The following is a 20,447-nucleotide window of genomic DNA, read 5'->3' on the forward strand; positions in this document are numbered from 1 at the left end:
GGTACTACATTAAAAAAAAAAAAATCACTGGTGCCAGCGAGGGTGAAAGTGAGAAGGATCACGAGGGTGCTGGAGAGAGGCAAAAGGACTCTCGGTCCTCATAAAGCACAGCTTGCTCCCACTTTTCCACTTACCAAAGAGATCAGTTCCTGTTATGCAGAGCTGGACACACAGTAGGTGATCCTCACTTTGAGTGAATGGTTTCTAACTCCTAGGCTTTGGTACGGCACAGAAATCTGTCAACAGCATCCCCCGCCCCTGAAACTTCACCCCCCTCTCCACGCTGACATTCACCTCGCACCCCTCCCTCTGACCTCTTCTGTCTTCCATTTCTTCTGTTTGGTGTCCTGTGACTCATAGTGACTATCAGTTACTGAGGTCAAAAGCAGATGGATGTGAGCTGGAGGGGTAGAAGATGAATGAACCCTGAGATGGGGAGGCAGCATTAGTCTGGAGAGGGTACGACTTCTCTTCCCTCTCAGACCTGCTGCCAGGCAGGAGCAGAAAAGCAGGGCTCCAGCTGGGAGGAAAGGCATGGCTGAAACCTCTGGAGCTAGTTTCACAGGGATCCTCAGACTCAAAGGAGAGAAGTGTGTTTAAAATGTAGATGGAGGCCAGGCACAGTGGCTCACACCTGTAATCCCAGCACTTTGGGAGGCTGGGGCAGGCAGATCACTTGAGTTCAGGAGTTCGAGAGCAGCCTGGCCAACATGGCAAAACCCCATCGCTACTAAAAATACAAAAATTGGCCGGGCGTGGTGGTGCATGCCTATAGTCCCAGCTACTCGGGAGGCTGAGACAGGAGAATGGCTTGAACCCAGGAGGCAGGGGTTGCAGTGAGCCGAGATCATGCCACTGCACTCCAGCCTGGGCAACAGAGTGAGACTCTGTCTCAAAAATAAATAAAATAAAATGTAGATGCCAAGGCCCACCCCAGACCTTGACTGATCACTAAGGGTGAGACCCAGGAACATGCATGTGTAACACCCAGTGATTCTTACACATCAGTACAAGGCTATCACCAAATTACCACACAACACAGAGATCACTTCAGTGGATCCTTTGTTCCATATTATTTTAACCAACCAAAGTATCTTGCCACAAAGAACCACAATCAAGGCACAAAGGTAAGAGGAGGAGAGTCTGGACAATGTCCTGTTGAGGTGGTAGGAGGAACTGAAATGCCCTCAATAAACTGCAGATTCTTCTCTCAGTCATTTCTGTGAAGATTACCCAAACAGCAGATAATCCAAATTAGTTTAGTTTGGTTTGGCATGCATCACTTTTACCTTTTATGACAACATATGTACCCTATAAGTTGTTTATTTTGGCCTAACATGAAAATCATTTACATTCTCTGAAAAGGGAAATGGCAAAGGGTGAGGGATGGCAACAAACAGGCAAAAGCCTGGCTTTTGTAAACAGCAGTTCCAGGACAGATGCACACGGGCCAAAGAAAGTTGCCTATTTGGCCATTCCCTGTACACCACCCTCTTCTACCCTGCCCTTAGGGTGAGGAAGACTCTATTACCTTTCTTCCCTTCTGGCTTGGACACCTTGGCCAGGTAACAAGGCTGACAATTTGGGAGCAGCTACTTCGTAACATTCTTTACGGCCAGGGCTTTGGATACAAATACTCTTTCCTCTAATACCTGACTCTCCTTTCCAATTTCCCTTGGGAAAACTGTGAAAGGATAGATATGTCTTGCAGGATCTCTTCTACCTTGGCTCTAGAGAGGAGCGAGGTGACTGACTTCTTGGTGTAAAGAGGCAGGCAATCAGCCAACTCTGCTGAAGGCTGAGGCAGGGACCTGGGTTCTCCTCTGCTTTCTTTTCAGCCTCTCCTTTCCACATTCCTACCTCTGGCCAATACTACCCATAATGGCAATCTTACCCTTGGAATGGAAGACCAAAGAAACCTCTCTCCCCTTCATTAATCTCTAGGAACTTGTTCCTTTAACCCATTTCCCTGACCTTCCTTCTAACCTTGTTGATGTCCAACATCTGCCCTCAGAAAAACTCCTCAACGTCGAGACCCATGAGAGCATCTGTCATTCATCTTTCTTTAATTTAGAGGTACACAGACTCCTGTGATCTACCTCGAGAAGCAAGACTATCCTGGGTCAAAGAACCCCCTAAAAGATGTGCAGGGGTTTCTGTTTCCTCCTCTGGTTTGAGAAAGTCAGACCCTCACAGATTTTTTTTTGTTTCTGGAAAAGCCTCTCCTTCCTTCCCAACCCGTCCTTGTGCAACAGAAAACCTGATGGACTTCAGGGCAGATAATCCTCTGGGAACCAGCTCCTTGCCCTGACAGGAGGGAGACACAGCTGTGCTCTCTCATCCAGCCCAGTCCTGCCTCCCCCTCCACACGAAACCATCCTAGAAACTGAGGTGTTTCTCCAAGATGATTCAGGACTGGAACCAGGTGGACACGAAGACGTTCCAGCAGGACACAGGAAGGAGGCCCGCAGCACTTGACCCTGCCTCACCCCAGTTATTCCCACATCCCAACCTGTCACTCCCAATCTGTTGGGGGTCTGATGGTAAGTGGTGCAGCATTCTTCCGTCCAGCCCGGATGCCCGGGTAGAAGAGGGGCCAAAGTTTCTCAGTAAAAGTATCAGTGAAGGTGTAGATATGAGAGCGGTCTGTGACATTGTAGAAAGACAGTGTGCCGGCCTCATAGTCTAGGAATATGCCTACCCGCTTGGGTTTCACCTTGATGTGCAAAGGGGTAAAAGGTGTGGTGGTGGCCGCGTATTTGTCCCCATTCCATAACCGCACCCGCCAGTAACCAGTCTCAGGGAGTGGAGTCAACTCGCCCTTTCGGCTCACGGAGTCCCGGCACACACCCACTGCCCAGTGGGTCTTGTCGCCCACCTCCACCTCCCAGTAGTGTCGACCTGAGGTGAAACCCTCAGTAGCCAGGACGCAAGGGTAGAAGGTGAAACGCCTTGGTGTATCAGGAAGATCCCGGAGTCTTGTCTCCACGAACTTGACACTCTTACGATCCTCCGAGAGGACTAGGTTAGGATGAGCCGTCTCAGGATCCAGGGTCACATCCGCTGGCGGGAGAAGCCAGAGTGGGGAGCTAGATGAGGATGGGAATAGCTAAACGCCCCTGCCTCACTTTTCCAGCCTGCCTTGACAGAGCCTGGCCCCTTAAAGGTCCCCAGAACAACATGGTTTATTAACTTTCTCAATCCATGGTGTCACCTAAGGGAGGGGAGAAAGCAATGGCTCACTTCTCACACTGACCCTAAAGCAAACAGATAATCTCTTGACTCTGCAGGGGCTGGTAATCTAGGTTCTCGCCTGGTCCTCTCTTCATCTCCCTCTGATATCATCATTTATTTTACTATGTAGACAAGTACAAGGTACAGCCTGAGGGCCAGAAAAAATGGAAAGTGTTAAGAAGAATGCAGAGCAAGACAGCATATGGCCTAGGGATAGAGTGACCATGTGTCTGTTTTCTGAGAACTGGCCTCGTTTATGACTTTATGGCTATTTTTCCCTGCATATTAACATTAATATAATGATACTCCCTTTCACTTTTTTTTTGAGATGGAGTCTCGCTCTGTCCCCCTGGCTGGAGTGCAGTGGCATAATCTCAGCTCACTGCAACCTCTACTTCCTGGGTTCAAGCAGTTCTGCTTCAGCCTCCAGAGTAGCTGGGATTACATGTGCATGTCACCACACCTGGCTAGTTTTTGTATTTTTAGTAGAGATAGGGTTTCATCAAGTTGGCCAGGCTGATCTTGAACTCTTGACCTCAGGTAATCCTCCAGCCTTGGCCTCCCAAAGTGCTATGATTACAGGTGTGAGCCACCCAGCCTTTCAAGGTTATGCAAGTTTACAGGATAAATTATATAATCATGCTACCCGATGCCTTTGGCAAATTATTTAACCTTTCTGGGTCTCTATGTAGAAAAGTAGAGTAGATAAGAGTAGATAACACTTAAGGCTTCCTCTCACTCCAAGTTCTGTGACTCAGGGTGAGAGTAAAAGCCAGTTAAAGGGGTAGGTGTGGGTGGGAGCAAGAAAAGTGAGAGACGGGATAACTCAAACCCATATAAGGTAAGACCTAAAAGCTTTCTTCTCTCTAGTGGTTCCTTCTAGTTTCCTTTTGGTAACAACTCACCAATTAGCTGTTTAAGGATTTTCCTTAGGGCAAAGTACTGTCGGGGGAAATTGCTGAAGTTCTTTTCCAGCTCTATGGATACTGAAGTCACCTCCATGGTCTTCACCTTCTCACATCTAGGAAGGATAGGGAGACAGGGAAGAAAGGGTGGAGTCAGGGGGAAGCTCCAGCCAAGTGACTATTCAGATGTTAACGTCTTTAGGGAGTAAATGAAATTCTCTATATCTTCCCTCTTTCTTCCTCCTCCATGAAGAGCTCACCTTTTGCTTTCTTTTACGAATCCAAGGAGAGCCTTATGATCTTGTGGACAGATCCTACTTTTGAGAGTGAGCCTCAGAACTTTCTAAAAATATTCCTATATTTCATGCAAATGGATAATTGTCCTTCATGCTCTCTGAACTCCTTCTTCCTGCCATCTTGTTTGGACACAGTTCCACCCACTTGTATGGTAGAATCTGGTTCTGCCTTATCATTCTCCTTCTCAAGTAGTCCTGATGTTTACAGGGGAAAAGGGATGATTATTCCCAATAATTTGTTCTCTACCTGGCTTCATAGGGGCAATGAACCTTCTCCCATACCCTGCCCAGATGCTACATGACTTTCCCAATCTTACCCCTGACCCAAATGCCTGACTGTACCCCTCCTCTCTAAGTCAAGACCTAACTTACTCAAAGAGATACAACCATCACTTACTTTTCCAGGGTACTTTTGACATCCTAGAAGGAAGGAGAAAAGAAAGCAATATTGGTCCTGGTAGTCAATGGTCCTGAATGCCAAAGGTTCCCGTTCCTCCCCAAAGTTCCACAGCTACAAAATAGGCGTAGGATAAACTGAGGGTCACACAATGCAAGAAGAGCTCCAGAGGGACCTGAGTGTACTTCCAACCTAATCCCTACTTTCAATTTTCAATCATCATGAAACCTGCTCATTTATATCACTTCCCAATTATTTCTTTTATGTTTGTCTTTGCTCCTCAAGGGTGCTGGGAGCTCCCTACAGGAATCAGGGATTGTGTCAGTCTTTACTCTGTCCCCCAAGTACCAACCACATATCTCAGTCTCCTTGAGGATCGGTACAGAGAGTTCCAGACTGGTGGCATAGGAACAAATCACACATTCCTGTTACCGTTTGGCATCCCTTGTCTTGCATTAGTTAATAAACGTTAATAACTGGTCAGGCACAGTAGCTCATGCCTGTTATCCCAGCACTTTGGTAGACCAAGGCAGGTGGATCACTTGAGATCAGTAGTTCAAGACCAGCCTGGCCAACATTGTGAAACCCCATCTCTACAAAAAATAGAAAAATTAGCCGGGCATGGCGGCATGAACTTATAATCCCAGCTACCTGGGAGGCTGAGGCAGGAGAATCGCTTGAACCCAGGAGGTAAAGGTTGCAGACAGCCAAGATCATGCCACTGCACTCTAGCCTGGGCAACAGAGCAAGACTCCATCTCCAAAAAAAAAAAAGGAACAATAAACATTAATAACTGTGTGCTAATACTGATTTGTGAATACTTGGGGTCCAGAAGACAAAGAAGACAAATCTCTGTCCCACAGGATTTCCCAGTTTAATGTGGAAAGCAGAACACACATACATGAAAGGACACAGGAATAAATACCAAGCAATACATAACATAAACGTACAATGAAGCCTCACTGATTGAAATGCTGGTAATCTAATCTCTAAGATTAAAAAATATGTTTCCTACAGTTTTGCTAACACCATTTATTTAAGAGAACAAACTATTTCAAACACTTTAGAGGTATTATTAGTATTTACATATCAAAAGCAAATTATTATTTATACATAATTTCAGGCTACCTCATTTTATTGCACTTTGCTTTCCTGTGTTTTGTTGACACTGTGTGTTTTTCAACTGGAAGGTTGGTGGCAACCTGTGTCGAGCAAGTCTACTGGCACCGTTTTTTCCAACAGCATATGTTCACTTCATGTCTCTGTCACATTTTGATAATTCTCACAATATTTCACACTTTTTCATGATTATATCTAGTATGAGCTGTGATCAGTGATCTTTGATGTTACTACTGTAATTGTTTTGGGGCACTTATATGAACTGCATTCATATAAGATGAAAAACTTAATTGATAAATATGTTAAATATTTTATGTATTCTAACTGATCTACCACCAGCCATTCCCTTATCTTTCTCCGTCTCCTCTGGCCTCCCTATTCCCTGAGACATAACAATATTAAAATTACACCAATTAATAATCCTACAATAGCCTCTAAGTGTTCAAGTGATAGAAGAGTCGTATGTCTCTCACTTTAAATCAACACCTAGAGATGTTTAAGCTCAGTGAGGAAGGCATGTTGAAAGCCAAGATGGGCTGAAAGATAGGCCTCTTGTGCCAAACAGCAAGCCAGGCTGTGAATGCTAACGAAGTTATTGAAGAAAATTAAAAGTGCTACTTCAGTGAACACATGAATGATAAGAAAGTGAAACAGCTTTATTGCTGAGATGGAGAAAATTTTAGTGATCTAGATATAAGATCATTCCTTTAAGCCAAAGCCCAATCCAGAGCAAGGCTCTACCTCTCTTCAGTTCTATGAAAGCTGAGAGAGGTAAGGAAGCTGCAGAAGAAAAGTTTAAAGTTAGGTAGGTTGGTTTAAGAGAAAAAACCATCTCTGTAACAAAAAAGTGCAAGGAGAAGCAAGTGCTGATGCAGAAGCTGCAGTAAGTTATCCAGAAGATCTTGCTGAGATTATTATCCAGAGATTATTATGAAGAGATTATAATTATCCAGATATTACTGATGAAGGTGGCTACACTAAACAACACATTTTCAATGTAAACAAAACAGCCTTCTATTCAAGAAGATACTATCTAGGGCTTTAAGAGAGAGAGAAGTCAATGCCTGGCTGCAAAGCTTCAAAGGACAGGATGGCTCTATTATTAGAAGGCAGCTGGTGACTTTAAGTTGAAACCAATGCTCACTTACCATTTCAAAAATCCTAGGTCTCTTAAGAATTATGCTAAATCTACGTTCCCTGTGCTCTAGAAATGGAACAACAAAGCCTCCATGACAGCACATCTGTTTACAGCATGGTATACTGAATATTTTTAATTAAAAAAAATTACTTTTTGTAGAGATGGGGTGGCACTATATTGCCCAGACTGGTCTTGAATTCCTGGGCTTAAGCAATCCTCTCACCTTGGGCTCCCAGAGTGCTGGGATTACAGGTGTGAGCTAATGTGCCTAGTATTTACTGGAAATTTTTTTTGGGGGGGCAGAGTTCCGCTCTTGTCACCCAGGAGGGAGTGCAGTCGCATGATCTCGGCACACTGCAACCTCCACCTTCTGGGTTCAAGCGATTCTCCTGCCTCAGCCTCCCAAGTAGCTGGGATCACAGGCACCCACAATCATGCCCAGCTAATTTTTTTTTTTTTTTGATAAAGAGTTTTGCTCTTGTTGCCCAGGCTGGAGTGCAATGGTGCAATCTTGGCTCACTGCAACCTCCACCTCCTGCGTTCAAGTGATTCTCCTGTCTCAGCTTCCCGAGTAGCTGGGATTACAGGCATGTGCCGCCATGCCCGGCTAATTTTTTTTTGTATTTTCAGTAGAGACAGGGTTTCTCCATGTTGGTCAGGCTGTTCTCGAACTCCCAACCTCAGGTGATCCACCTGCCTTGGCCTCCCAAAGTGCTGGGATTACAGGCATAAGCCACTGCACCTGGCCTAATTTTTGTATTTTTAGTAGAGATGGGGTTTCACCATCTTGGCCAGGCTCAACTCACACTCCTGACCTCAGGCGATCCACCTGCCTCGGCCTCCCAGGGTGCTGGGATTACAGGCATAAGCCACCATGCCTGTCCCTTTACTGAAAATTTTAAGTTGAGACCTACTGCTCAGAGAAAAGATTTCTTTCAAAATAGTACTGCTCATTGACAATGCACCTGATCACCCAAAAGTTCTGATAGAGATGTAAAATGAGATTCATGTTGTTTTCACATCTGCTAACACAGCATCCAGTCGGCAGCCCATGGGTCAAGGAGTAATTTTGACTTTCAAGTCTTACTTAATAAATATACTTCATTAAGCTGCCATAAATAGTGATTTTTCTGATAGATCTGGGCAAAGTAAATTGAAGACTTTCTGGTAAGGATTCATCATTCTAGATGCCATTAAGAACATTTGTATTTGTGTAAGGAGGCCAAAATATCAGTATCAACAGGCATTTAGAAGTCTATTCCAACCCTCATGGATGACTTTTAGGGACTTCAGTGGAGTAAGTAACTACAGATGTGGGTTTTCAAAGATTTTCAAAGAAGTTCTACTGTGAGTAATACGCTACTTAACAGCATCACATGCTCAGAGATATCTTTCATAAAAGGAAGAGTCAAAAGTAAACTTTGTTGTCTTATTTTAAGAAATTACCACAGCCACCCCAATCTTCAGCAACCACCATCTTGATCAGTCAATATTGACGCAAGACCATCCACCATCAAAAAGATTACGATTCCACTAGGAAACCCAACAAATTAATGTGACTTGCTTTATCAAGATAATCACTTTATTGAAGTGGTCTGGAACTGAACCCACAGTATCTCTGAGGTATGCCTGTATCCTTTAAACTATGTTTCTGTTCTTTTTCAGCACTACATAAAAAAAATTTCAGGACTTAAAAGTATGGTAACTGCATTTACAAAATCTTTAAAATAGGTTTTCACTAATTCAGACTAGACTTCCCTCCTTTCAAAAGAGTGAATTTTTTCTTTAGAACAGATTAAGCACATAATTGCTGACAAAACATAAAAACACAAAAATGATTAGAAGGGGATGGGAGAAATCAGATCAGCTTTTCTGTAGCAAAAATCCTTTGAGTATACCTAGAAGAACTGGATTTAGGGAAGCAGAGCAGAAGAATGAGCATCCCAGGCTGACAGAACGCCTTCTGCAAAGCTACACTGCCCTTGACCTGAGGGGCTAGGCAGGGGCAAAGGTCGAACCTTAAGCATCTCGAAGCCCGACTGTAAGCACTTGCCCTCCACCTCAGCAGCCAAGTGGGCCAGGTCCCGGCGCTTGTCCCCAAGGTGAGCAGCATTTTCTCGGAGTCGCTGCAGAATGTCCTGTTCTTCTTCTTCTAGTCGTGAAAGCAACACCTGCTGCTCTTCATCCAGCCGCCTATGAAGCTCTTCAAACTCTCTTAAGATCTGCTGTCGGCGACTTTCCACTAGTCTCTGAAAAAAGAGGGAAGATGTTGTATCAGCAGGGTCAGTGGGTTATAAGGAAGCCTTTCTCTCACCCACCATATGTATGAATTAACAGAGACTTCCAGTTTCATTGGAAATGGTTTAACAAAGGCTGGGTGTGGTGACGCATGTCTGTAATTCCAGGACTTTGGGAGGCTGAGGCAGGTAGATTGCTTGAGCTCAGGAGTTCGAGACCAGCTTAGGCAACGTGGTAAAACCCTAACTCTACAAAAAATAGAAAAATTAGCTGGGTGTGGTGGTGCATTCCTGTAGTCTCAGCTATTGGAGAGGCTGAGGTGGGATGATGGCTTGAGCCCAGAAGGCAAAGGTTGCAGTGAGCTGAGATTATTGCACCATTGTACTCCAACCTGGGCAACAGATAAAGACCTTGTCTAAAAAATAAATAAATAAATAAAAAAGGTTTAACAGAACACTAATTTTCTGCTTCACTGGAATTTCCTTCTGTAAAGAATGGCTCCATCATCATCACCCCCCACTGATGACTTGGTAGTGACCATTAGGGATACATATGTATTTTTAATTTAAGATAAAAAACTCAATGATATGACATTCATTATTACAGATAACAGAGATAGCTGTGTTACTACCAACTGTAAAGTTCTAGTTAATTCAATCTGTCAAGAAAAGGAAAGTACAGGCTCATGCCTGTTAACTTAGTGCTTAGGAAGCCCAGGTGAGAGGATGACTTGAGGCCAAGAGTCTGAGACCAACCTGGGCAACATGATGAGACCTTGTCTCAACTAAAAAGAAAAAAAAAATTAGTTGGGTGTGGTAATGCACACCTGCAGTCTTAGCTACTCAAAGGGCTGACACAAGAGGATGGATGGCTTGAATCCTAGAGTTCAAGTTAGTGTACTATGATCACCACTGTGCTCCAGCCTGGGTGAGTGAGATTCTGTTTCAAAACAAACAAACATCAACAAAAACAACACAATGAAAAGTACAAATATTAAAAAGTTAAAAGTTGTTCATTCTTTGCATATTGTAACACATCCACCAGATAAAAACCAGAGAACCAACTGGGAAAGTATAAGAATCAGTTAAGAGTTTAATAATGGGCTGAATGCGGTGGCTCACACCTGTAATCCCAGCACTTTGGGAGGCCGAGGCAGGTGGTCAAGAGATCGAGACCATCCTGGTCAACATAGTGAAACACCGCCTCTACTAAAAATACAAAAAATTAGCTGGGCATGGTGGCGTGTGCCTGTAATCCCAGCTACTCAGGAGGCTGAGGCAGGAGAATTGCCTGAACCCAGGAGGCAGAGGTTGCGGTGAGCCGAGATTGCGCCATTGCACTCCAGCCTGGCTGGGTAACAAGAGCAAAACTCCTTCTCAAAAAAAAAAAAAAAAAAAAAAAAAAAAAGAGTTTAATAATGGGTTGTTACAAAATATACATAGGTAGATTTCAGGGCTGAACTTGTTAAATTGTTTCAAGTCACTTCAGAGAATTGGCAATTCCTAGCCCAGGAACAGGTTCCAGAGGTTTATTAGTAATTAGCTGCTTGAAATTTGAAACATAATTTCTTTAAGCCAGCACATAGACTGAAGCCTCTAGCATTCCTGAAATCTGATAACATAGGACTCAAACACCAGCCATAACACTTTCTGGGAATTATCAGTGTATCTTCTCTTCTGCATCTCCACTAAAATAAATAGTGATCTTCCCAAAGAACGATTCCTCAAGCATCATGTGACTAATAATGAAGCAAAGTGAGCAGGAGAGGGTGGCACTCTAGAAGTGGATACGGAAAGAAAGGTGAAGAGGGTGAAGAGAGAGTGAGGATGCGAAGCCAGGATGGGGATGACAAGCATGGCATTTGTGGATTCAAGCTAGTTCCTAGCAGAGGCTGAGTAGCTCTTTCTAGTTCAGGGCCACTTCACTTCCCACTGCTGCCTTCTCAGTGCACATCTGAACAAAGTATATTCTCAGAGTTGCCCTCAATAAAACACAGCGTTTTTGTGTATGTGAGTGCATGAGTACATAAGTGTGCATGTGTGTTTGTTTAGGGGTGATGTATGGGTGTAAGTTTAACATTCATGACTGTGACAAATAGGAAGCAAAAAGGCTCTTCCTTTTATAAACCCGTAATCTTTTTTTTTTTTTTTCACTATGTTTGTAGGGCAATGGTTCTTAATGAAGGTGTTACCTCCCTCTGAAAATATTTTGAAAATGGACACATATTCTTGTTTTCCACGTTTGGGGGAGTTCCTGACAAGGATGCTAGCACACCTCCAATGTGTGAGAAAACCTGGCATAGTGAATTGACCTGTAACATTTTCTAACGTTCTGCTGGATATTAAAAAACATAGGCCTGGGCTTGAATGCCATTTTATATTGTATAAACACAGAGTAATTCTTACATGGTTTTACTAGACATGAATTTTTTAGCAATAGCTGAAAAAAACTCAAAATTGTATTTTGTTTTACTTAGAATTTTACCAAAAGTTATTATTATAAAAAAATCATATCACCAACAGCTAAGCTACTTATGGTATTTCAATCACATTGACACATATCATCTCAGTCTGAATTTGTATTTATTGTATTGCTGACGACACATATAGGTGCGAGCATATAACTGGCTACACTGTAAACTACTCTTTCAGGGTAGTCATGCCCAAGTATTACATACCATATTTTATCATCAATTATGTTTCATTATATGTTATATTATATTGGGACATGATAAGACTCTTCAAAATTTAAAATTACATATACAGGTTACCTGTAATTTTCAGTTAGCATAATTACAAATGATTTTTATAAGGGGCATTGAGTCTGATAAGGGAGGAGAGAGAATTCAGATGGTTACAAGAGGAATGCTGGTGGTAGTTTCAGAGGCCACTGAAATGACAATTTACAATTTAAAAACCACTACACTTCTGTTCAAACACTTAAAAGGTTTTAAAAAGGTGTATTTCCCTCTGTATCCTTTACCTTCAAGAAGGTGATCAACATGAAAAAGAGAGTGAATGACTAGTAATAAGCCCTATTTTCATATTTTTAGGTTTCTCAGAAGGCCTTTTAAAAGAACAAAAACCTTTTTTAACAGTTCACCTTTGTAACCAAAATTGGTTCAAATTTTAAAAAATCCAAATGCTTACTTTGGTAAAATGTATAAAGCATTAAGGTAATAGTATTTGCTTTCTGATGAAATGTTGTCATTCATTTAAATATTTGTGTTTCTACAAATTAAAACTGGTATTTAATTTCTGGCGATCCCTAAATGTCCATCTTAAAAACTCGTTACTTCGGCCGGGCGCGGTGGCTCAAGCCTGTAATCCCAGCACTTTGGGAGGCCGAGGCGGGTGGATCACAAGGTCGAGAGATCGAGACCATCCTGTTCAACATGGTGAAACCCCGTCTCTACTAAAAATACAAAAAATTAGCTGGGCATGGTGGTGCGTGCCTGTAATCCCAGCTACTCAGGAGGCTGGGGCAGGAGAATTGCCTGAACCCAGGAGGCGGAGGTTGCGGTGAGCCGAGATCGCACCATTGCACTCCAGCCTGGGTAACAAGAGCGAAACTCCGTCTCAAAAAAAAAAAAAAAAACTCGTTACTTCTTCGGGAAACCTTTAATGAGGCCAAATTTTTATGTTATCTTCTTATGAACTTGCAGCTGTGCTTTTTGTGCCATTACCTATTTTCTCCATTAACTTTAAGCTCAAGGAGGGCAGGAACTGTGTTTTTGCTCATCATTGTTCCTCAGTGTCAAGTACAGGGTTCGGCCTAAACCAGGAGCTTAACAAATATTTACTGATTCATGAAGAACTAGTATTCCTGAGTTTTCCACTTCCTGGCTTTATGATCTTGGACTAGCCGCTTATCCAAAGTCCATTTCCTTCTGTGTAAGCTGAAGGTAATAATACCTACCTTAAAGAATATCTAAATTTACCCCTACATTTTACAAAGATGATCTCAGGATTTCCTTCTTTTTGCCCTTTTCGTAGCTTTTCTGTGACTCACTTACCCAATTTGGCCTGAACTCTTAAGATGCTAACAACCCTATAAATCTGGATTATCATGGATACTTTAGGAATTAATGCACAGAACTCAATTCTAGTTATTATTTTTGCTACAAGTGATAATTGTTCACCGTTCAATCGAAGAAAAAAGACAGATACCGAAATACCATGCTACAAATAAGGCAATGCTATAAAAGAGGTGCAAAACTGTATGAAAATTAAGAAAGTTAATTTCTGAAGGGTCAGGAAAGGCTCCATAGGAAGTGGTTTTCATTGCATCAGAGAGATGAATAAGATCCTGTGGCGGAGGATGGAGAGGGGAAGAACATTCTAGGATGGAATCAACATCATCTAGCTTACTTGCGTTATAAGAATGTGGTCCTAATGTCATTGGATAGCTCTTCTGAGATTCTTGGTCAGCTCCTTTTCCCTTTCTCCCCAGTGAATCCTCCAAATTCTCCTCTCTTCAATTCCTCTAAGAAATTCCCATCCCTGCCTTCTCAGCACAGAGCCTGCTCTGCTGCTTTAAAAAAGGAGACCAAGAGACACGAACTCTCTCAGCTAACCAGATGTAAGATATTCTGTCTGTTCTTCTCCCTTAAATCCCTCTTAACGCTTAATTCATGACAAGTAATTTAAGTACAATCTTTCATGACAATCAAGCCTAATAAAATACCATCATTTTTGAGAGAACTACATTTTTCTTTCCTTTTTTGTTGGAGACAGAGTCTCGCTCTGTTGCCCAGGCTGGAGTGTAGGTGCAATCTTGGCTCACTGCAACTTCCACCTCCCAGGTTCAAGCAATTCTCCTGCCTCAGCCTCCTGAGTAGCTGGGACTACAGGTGCACACCACCACACCCAGCTAAATTTTTTTTGTATTGTAGTAGAGATGAGATTTACATTGCCCAGGGTAGTCTCAAACTCCTGAGCTCAATCTGCCCACCCTTGGCCTCCAGAATTGTTGAAATTACAGGTATGAGCCACCATGCCCTGCTGAGAACTGCATTTTTCTTTTCTTTTCTTTTCTTTTTTTCCAGTACATGTTCTCATCTAAGGGAACTGTATTTTTCTAATGAACCAGAACTGTGGATTAAATTATATATAGTTAATTCCCTCAGAGGCAATACCCTTCAGAGCAGCCTACATGGGATTGCCTGCCTTTACCTTGAGCTCAGTAGGCTTCTTCTCCTCAGAGGACTTGCAGCGAGTGATCTCCTGCAGCTTTTGTTCCAAGGGCTCCAGACACTTCTGCAGTTTTTCCTGAAGGGTAGGGAGGAAGTGGGAGTGGTGACATTTGGGGTGGACTGGTAAATCTATCATTCAGAGATTAAACCATTTGTTTTAAACCATTTATTTGCTTCCTAGCCACCTGACTGCCTCTTGATCTGACTTCTTTTCTTACCTATAATTTGGGAGGTCAACTTCCTACAGTCCCTCTTCCTGCCACCAGCCTGTCCACATCACCTTCTCTGTTCACCCAACTATCCTCTTATGGAATCTGAGATAGTTGTCACCAACTCTGTGTCTTTCCTCAAATCTTTTCATTTTTTTACTGAGGCAACTGCCTATTACCATCAAAGCAACCTTCTGTACCCTAATACCTTTCTTTAAACCTGTCTTCCCATCCACCTCTATCCACCTAAAATAAAAACTTACTATACTGTAAGTAACCTGAAATCTTACTTTCAAGACTAAAATAATTAAGCAAAGTACAGATAAAACGCTAACACATTAATATCTCGTTTCCTTTATTTAAACATTTTCCTGTGTCTCAGCAGTAAATTAAACGGTATGCCATGTTACCGATTACCTGTAGAAGCTGCAAACAACAGAATGGTTCAGCTTAGTCTGGTGAGTATCAGTCTAAAGTGACAGCACCTATTCCCAATACCAGTGTGAAAACAAGGAGCATTCTGAGCAGACAGGCAGAATGAAAACCAGACTACTTTTCAGTTCTTCCTAAGTTTAATCTTCTCCATGGAGTTTCATTCATTTACGAAAATTATGATATTTTCCAAGACCACACATACCAATATTCACCCATAAGACTCATGTATTGCAAAAGTCAGAGAGAAATTTTAGGGCAATTCTCACCATCGTCCTTTTTCAAGCTAGAGGACAACTCATCACACATACTGTGTGCCCCTGTGCATGCAGCTCTGAGGGGAATACAGAGTGAGTAGTAGGAGCTTACAATCTCTACATAGGGAGTATCTCATCCTCTGCGGTCCTTCCTTTTTACCCACATTGACATCACGTGTCTGGTTCCCCACCTTGTACTCCTGTGTAGCGTCGTCCAGTGGCACAACGGTGTGGGCCCGGTGGGTGTGGGAAATTGCACATATCAAGCATACAGCCTCCTGGTCCTCATAACAGAAAAGGCTAAGGGCTTCATGGTGTTGGGGGCAGAGGCTCTCATCCCGGATCTTCCGCTTGACGGCCTGCAGCTGCTTGGCAATTTCTACCATACTGCCTAGTTGCCGATTAGGCCGGAGACTGCGGTAGCGCGATGTCTTTCGACAGACAGGACAAGGAAAGTCCCTCTCTAGGTCCTCCCACCAGCGGGTGATGCAAGCTTTGCAGAAGTTGTGCCCACACTCAATGATGACAGGCTCCTTCAGATATTCCAGGCACACAGAGCAGCTTGCCTCCACCTGTAAGTTCTCCAAAGCTGCAGCTGTGGAGGCTGCAGAGGCCCCAGCCTCTAACAGACTTGTCTCTGCCATAATTTAACTTGGGGGTAGGGAAGGAGACAGAGAAAATAAAAATGTTAATTGAACGTTTTATTGATTTATTTTTGCATCCCTGGCCTGACATTTACCCCTATGTTAAGTCCTAACTCCAGATTTTTGCCCTATCTTGTTATTCTCCATCTTCTCTTCCAATCAATTCAACCTCTTTGTTTCTCCATTTCCAAAACTTGTGACTCCCAATGATCAACCTTTTTTTTGTTAGTAAACTGACACCCAATCCCCAATCTATCTTGTCTCTTACCTCTGCTTTCTCGTTAGAAAGAGAAGCTTTCTTCAACTCTAGCTCAGCATACTTCTTCTGATCCAGGCTCATTCCACTTGTATCTTAGAACCAATAGTTCCAGATCACTGTATCCTAGTTTGGCATGTGCTTCTAATAGACAAGAAAGGAATTTGGGGAGTAAAAAAGTCAGAAAAATATTAACATTTCTTATATTAGTCATATTTTAATGTTATAAGAGCTTTATGATAAGTCACTGGAGTCTAAACTTGATTCTCTGACGATATGCAACCTTTTGGCTTCCTCGGGCCCACTGGAAGAAGAGGTGTCTTGGGCCAGACATAAAATACATTGACACTAATGATAGCTGATGAGCTTAAAAAAAAAGTCTGGGCATAATTTTTGTTCTGTCAGTCACCGCGGATAAGCAAAAGAGTCATCGAATTCAAAGGGTTAGATAACACTGTTCTAAAATGTAATAAATGGAATGAATGAGGCAAAGGTGACAACCTCTTTTCAGGAAAATCTGAAATTGTTCTTCCTTTTATCAGACTAGCCTAAAGGAAGTATGCCCTCTTCTTGGAATGAAATGTTTCATGCAACATTCCAATTCTATTGTGTGCGTTTGGACACTTAGAACTGCTGAAAACTGATAAATTATGGCAACTACATTAAGGAGTACATTACTAAGCCCAGGCCAACAACTTCTTGAAAAGAGAGCAGTATGTCTATTTGTAGTGATAACTAATGCCTGGGCATACTGTATCATATAGCTATTGATAACTAATGCCTGGACATAATAGGTTCTGAAGTGGTTGGGAATTAAGAGGCAGAAGAGAGGCAATCAGATCTCCCTCAAGTGCAGCCTCAGAAGAACTGGAAATACATCAGATTTATGAAACAGAAGGTTGGTCCCCCAATCCATCCTTAAAACGTCGATACTTTTCGCCATAGGTAAGTTGATTTATCTATTCCCATAACCCTTTCTCCCCGACCCCCATCCTTAACCAGGGACCTAATGGAAGGAAGGAAATTTGGTAGATCTATGTGCTGAGAGATTAAGTGGCCATGTAATGAGGTGGGTTAACAACAACTGTTCCTGTATATGTGGTTGGCACACACAAATGTGTTTGGTTTGGAGTAGGAGCTGATAACTTCTTTGGACTTGAATTTCTTCTGTCAGCAATAGGAGAGAAGTTCAGTCAGATGACTGTTCTTTACCTGTGGGAATTCAACTTTGACTAGTGGTGACCCTACCCCTTCCTCAGTCTTTCACAAATTAGGTGGCCTCCTCACCTGAGTAGAACTGCATGCACAGTAAGGCAGCAGGACGGATCTAGACTGGCAAAGAAGTGGTGAGGGAAATGGGGAAAGGGTTAGGGAGGGATGGCGAGGACTTGGAGCTATAGCCATAGTGAGACCTTGAGTGCCTCTGGGTTGGTCCTTCCTCTCCATCTACTCCTTGTGTCTCAGCTGAAGGGCAAACTTCAGGGACATACTCATTTTGTTTCCACCACTGTTCAGGGTGTCCCACCTTGCGACCCTCTCCTGAGCGGGGGTCCACAACTCTGTCCCACCCCCATCTCCACCTTCTTCCGCCAGATCTGGGGCAGGGGGATTAGAGAGGGGAAAGAGGAGCGTCGTGGTTGACAGGGCAGGGAGGGATGCGTGTCCAGGTGAGGAAGAGGTATGACGTGAAGGTGGGATGCCCAACGCTATGACGCAGCCGAGACCCGCGGTGACTGCGTCAGTGTCACCCGGGGAGGTGAGCGGCAGCGGGACGGGGGAACGGCGGGGTAGCCAAGCAACGCCGGACGCGCTGACGTCGCCGGGGCGGCAAAACGTCCGCCCGGGCCCGAGGCGGGCGGAGGCAGCTGCGGTTACGTGCAGGGGGCCGGTGACGCAGTCGCGGGGCGCTGGGACGCGGCGTGCGGAGCCGGCCGGCGGGGGCAGGCCCCAGGCCCGGGCGCGGCGGCGGGACAGCACCTACCTTCCCGGCTTCGGGTCCGGGAGTGCGGGGCGCGGAGCCGCCGGAGCGCTGCCTCCCTCCTTCCTCCTCCCCTCGCCCCCGCCCGCGGCGCGACACACAATACTCGCCGGAAGCGGAAGCCGCACCGAGGCTCGTGTCAGCGGCACCCAGGGTGTCGGCGGGCGGTCGCGGCCGGGTCTAGAGGTGCCTGCGGAAGAAGAAGAAAGAGGCCTGGCGATGAGAACCAGCGGGAGGCGTCAAGGGCGAGAAGGGACCCGGAGGGGCAGGTGGCCGAGATGCCGGCGTCCAGGTGACCCGAGGAAGCCTCTGCAGAAGCAGGCCCGCGCATGCGCGCGCTCGGGCGCTGAAGCCCATTGCCCGCAGGGCGCTGGTGGACGCCCCGGCCGGCGAGCCTGCCTCGTCCCGGCTCCAGGCCCCGACGCCGGCCAGGCGCCGCCGCTCCCGGTGCAGCCGGGAGTCGCTGAGGAGGGCGGGGCGGGGGCGGCTTGTGGACTTCCACACTTTTCCTGTCTTCGGGCCAGTCCGGTGAGAGGGTGGCTAGCTGCGGCGGCGGCCAATTACGTGGCGGACCTGCGGGGCTCAGCTGGCACGTCACTTCCGACTAGGGGAGCTTTGGCCTTTTAACATTCAGGGATTAGGTAAGTTCTCCCTGCGGTAGACTCCAAATGCTCTTTGTCCTGCTCCTGCTTGGCGAAATTTACCAAAATTACCCACCCCGCTGGAGTGGGAGCCGGGAGAGAGCGGGAACCGCGACTGTACTGCTCACCTTTGTGTCCTTAGCTCTTTCGCACGGGGTCCGACCGCAGCACGTGCGCTGGATAAACGCTGGTTAACCGGGTGAGAGCCAAGGTCTGTTCCTGCAATTCTGGGGCTGTGACTTGACTTTCTCGGCAGGTGCAGATAGTGTTTGTGTAGGGACTGCGGACTTTCGTATTGTAGCCTCCCTGTTTTGCTCGCCTGCTGCTGGAAGCTTACCAGATCTGTGATTTTGGTGGAAGTGGGTGAGGTGATGAGGCCGGGGAAGAGGTGATGGGGCTGGGGAGGGGTTAGTACTGGGTAGAGGTGTGAAGGCGCTGAGGAGGAGGAGTTAGTGATAGGAGGGGTGTGACCCGGCTGGTAGAAAAGATAGCTAGCTCCGCCTCCTCGCCCCCAACACTAGTCATGCAGAATGTGGATTGAAAGAAGTGAGCAAATTTTGATGTACTCGGCTTGGTGAGAAAGTGCCCTAGTTTCCAGTGTAAGTTGTGCTGCTGTTTACAAACACCTTGCATTATTTAACCTCTCATCTTGGGAGCCAGAAACTGTTTAGTTGCAGAGAATATGATTCAATGTCCGAGGTATCTATCGCACATGCTAATTACAGGAGTCTACTTTTTCTTTACTGTTCCTTTTTATTTGGTGCCAACAATTGAAGAAGATTAAATTTGAGAAAATTACATTTGACACCTTTTTCCGCATTGCTATATGGCCGTTAGGGATTTTAGCAGCAGTGCTTGTTCCAATTCACAAGATGCCTCACTTGTAAGGGAGTTTGAAAGCCACTAACTGGGCATTGAGCCTCCTTAGCCGTGGCTCCAGAGGGATAGTGATTATGGTCAGATTTGGTTTTGATTTGTTAATTTGTGGCGCTTAAGATGTTGATAGCCCTTCTTTCTGGCTTTCAGTTTGTAGATAACCAGGAATGTGATTAGACTAAGGAAATTAACAAGAAATTAACAAGAGAAAGTCCAATTCTTCTCTCCCTTTCCCTTTCTCTTTCCCTTTTAGACGGAATCTCGTTGTGTTGCCCTGGCTGGAGTGCAGTGGCTTGACCTCGGCTCGCTGCAATCTCCACCTCCCGGGTTTAAGCGATTCTCTGCCTCAGCCTCCTGAGTAGCTGGGATTACAGGCGCTTGCCCCCACATCCGGCTAATTTTTGTATTTTTAGTTGAGACGGGGTTTCACTGTCTTGTCCAGGCTGGTCTTGAACTCCTGACCTCGTGATCCACCCGCCTCGCCCTCCCAAAATGTTGGGATTATAGGCGTGAGCCACCGCGCCCTGCTGATTCTAAGGATTATGAAGAATGTGCTTGCCTAGAGACTGATATTAAGGGGATTTTATGCTGAATATGGAAGGAAAAATGGGAAAATGTCTAGGTAAAACTATA

The 20,447-nt window shown here is 44.7% G+C and overlaps 2 protein-coding genes across 4 annotated transcripts in view; one reads left to right on the forward strand and one right to left on the reverse strand.

Annotated features, from left to right (window-relative positions):
* Nucleotides 1–1,045: 1,045 nt before the first annotated feature.
* Nucleotides 1,046–19,327, reverse strand: TRIM39 (tripartite motif containing 39). Of its 3 annotated transcripts, XM_074398328.1 has the most exons (9): nucleotides 19,067–19,327; nucleotides 18,426–18,487; nucleotides 16,332–16,463; nucleotides 15,611–16,070; nucleotides 14,502–14,597; nucleotides 9,108–9,338; nucleotides 4,833–4,855; nucleotides 4,140–4,255; nucleotides 1,046–3,063 (listed from the first exon to the last, which is right to left on the reverse strand). In XM_074398328.1, exons 4-9 carry the CDS (start codon nucleotides 16,061–16,063, stop codon nucleotides 2,516–2,518), a joined length of 1,467 nt encoding a protein of 488 aa, XP_074254429.1. In that variant the 5' UTR covers nucleotides 16,064–16,070; nucleotides 16,332–16,463; nucleotides 18,426–18,487; nucleotides 19,067–19,327; the 3' UTR covers nucleotides 1,046–2,515. The 3 variants fall into 3 exon arrangements, with proteins under 3 accessions (XP_074254429.1, XP_039323352.1, XP_039323350.1); XM_039467418.2 differs by lacking the exon at nucleotides 19,067–19,327 and having other exon boundaries at nucleotides 18,426–18,516; XM_039467416.2 differs by lacking the exons at nucleotides 18,426–18,487; nucleotides 19,067–19,327 and adding an exon at nucleotides 18,301–18,390.
* LOC101051494 (uncharacterized) overlaps nucleotides 18,028–20,447 on the forward strand; it is a 55,236-nt gene continuing 52,816 nt past the window's right edge. Inside the window, exon 1 of the mRNA XM_039467419.2 lies at nucleotides 18,028–18,938. Within this exon, the coding sequence (XP_039323353.2) occupies nucleotides 18,028–18,924 (897 nt within the window). The 3' untranslated portion in view covers nucleotides 18,925–18,938. The remainder of the gene's footprint in view (nucleotides 18,939–20,447) is intronic.

Source organism: Saimiri boliviensis, chromosome 4 (genome assembly GCF_048565385.1).
Source record: "Saimiri boliviensis isolate mSaiBol1 chromosome 4, mSaiBol1.pri, whole genome shotgun sequence".
In the NCBI taxonomy this organism is placed as follows: Eukaryota; Metazoa; Chordata; class Mammalia; order Primates; family Cebidae; genus Saimiri; species Saimiri boliviensis.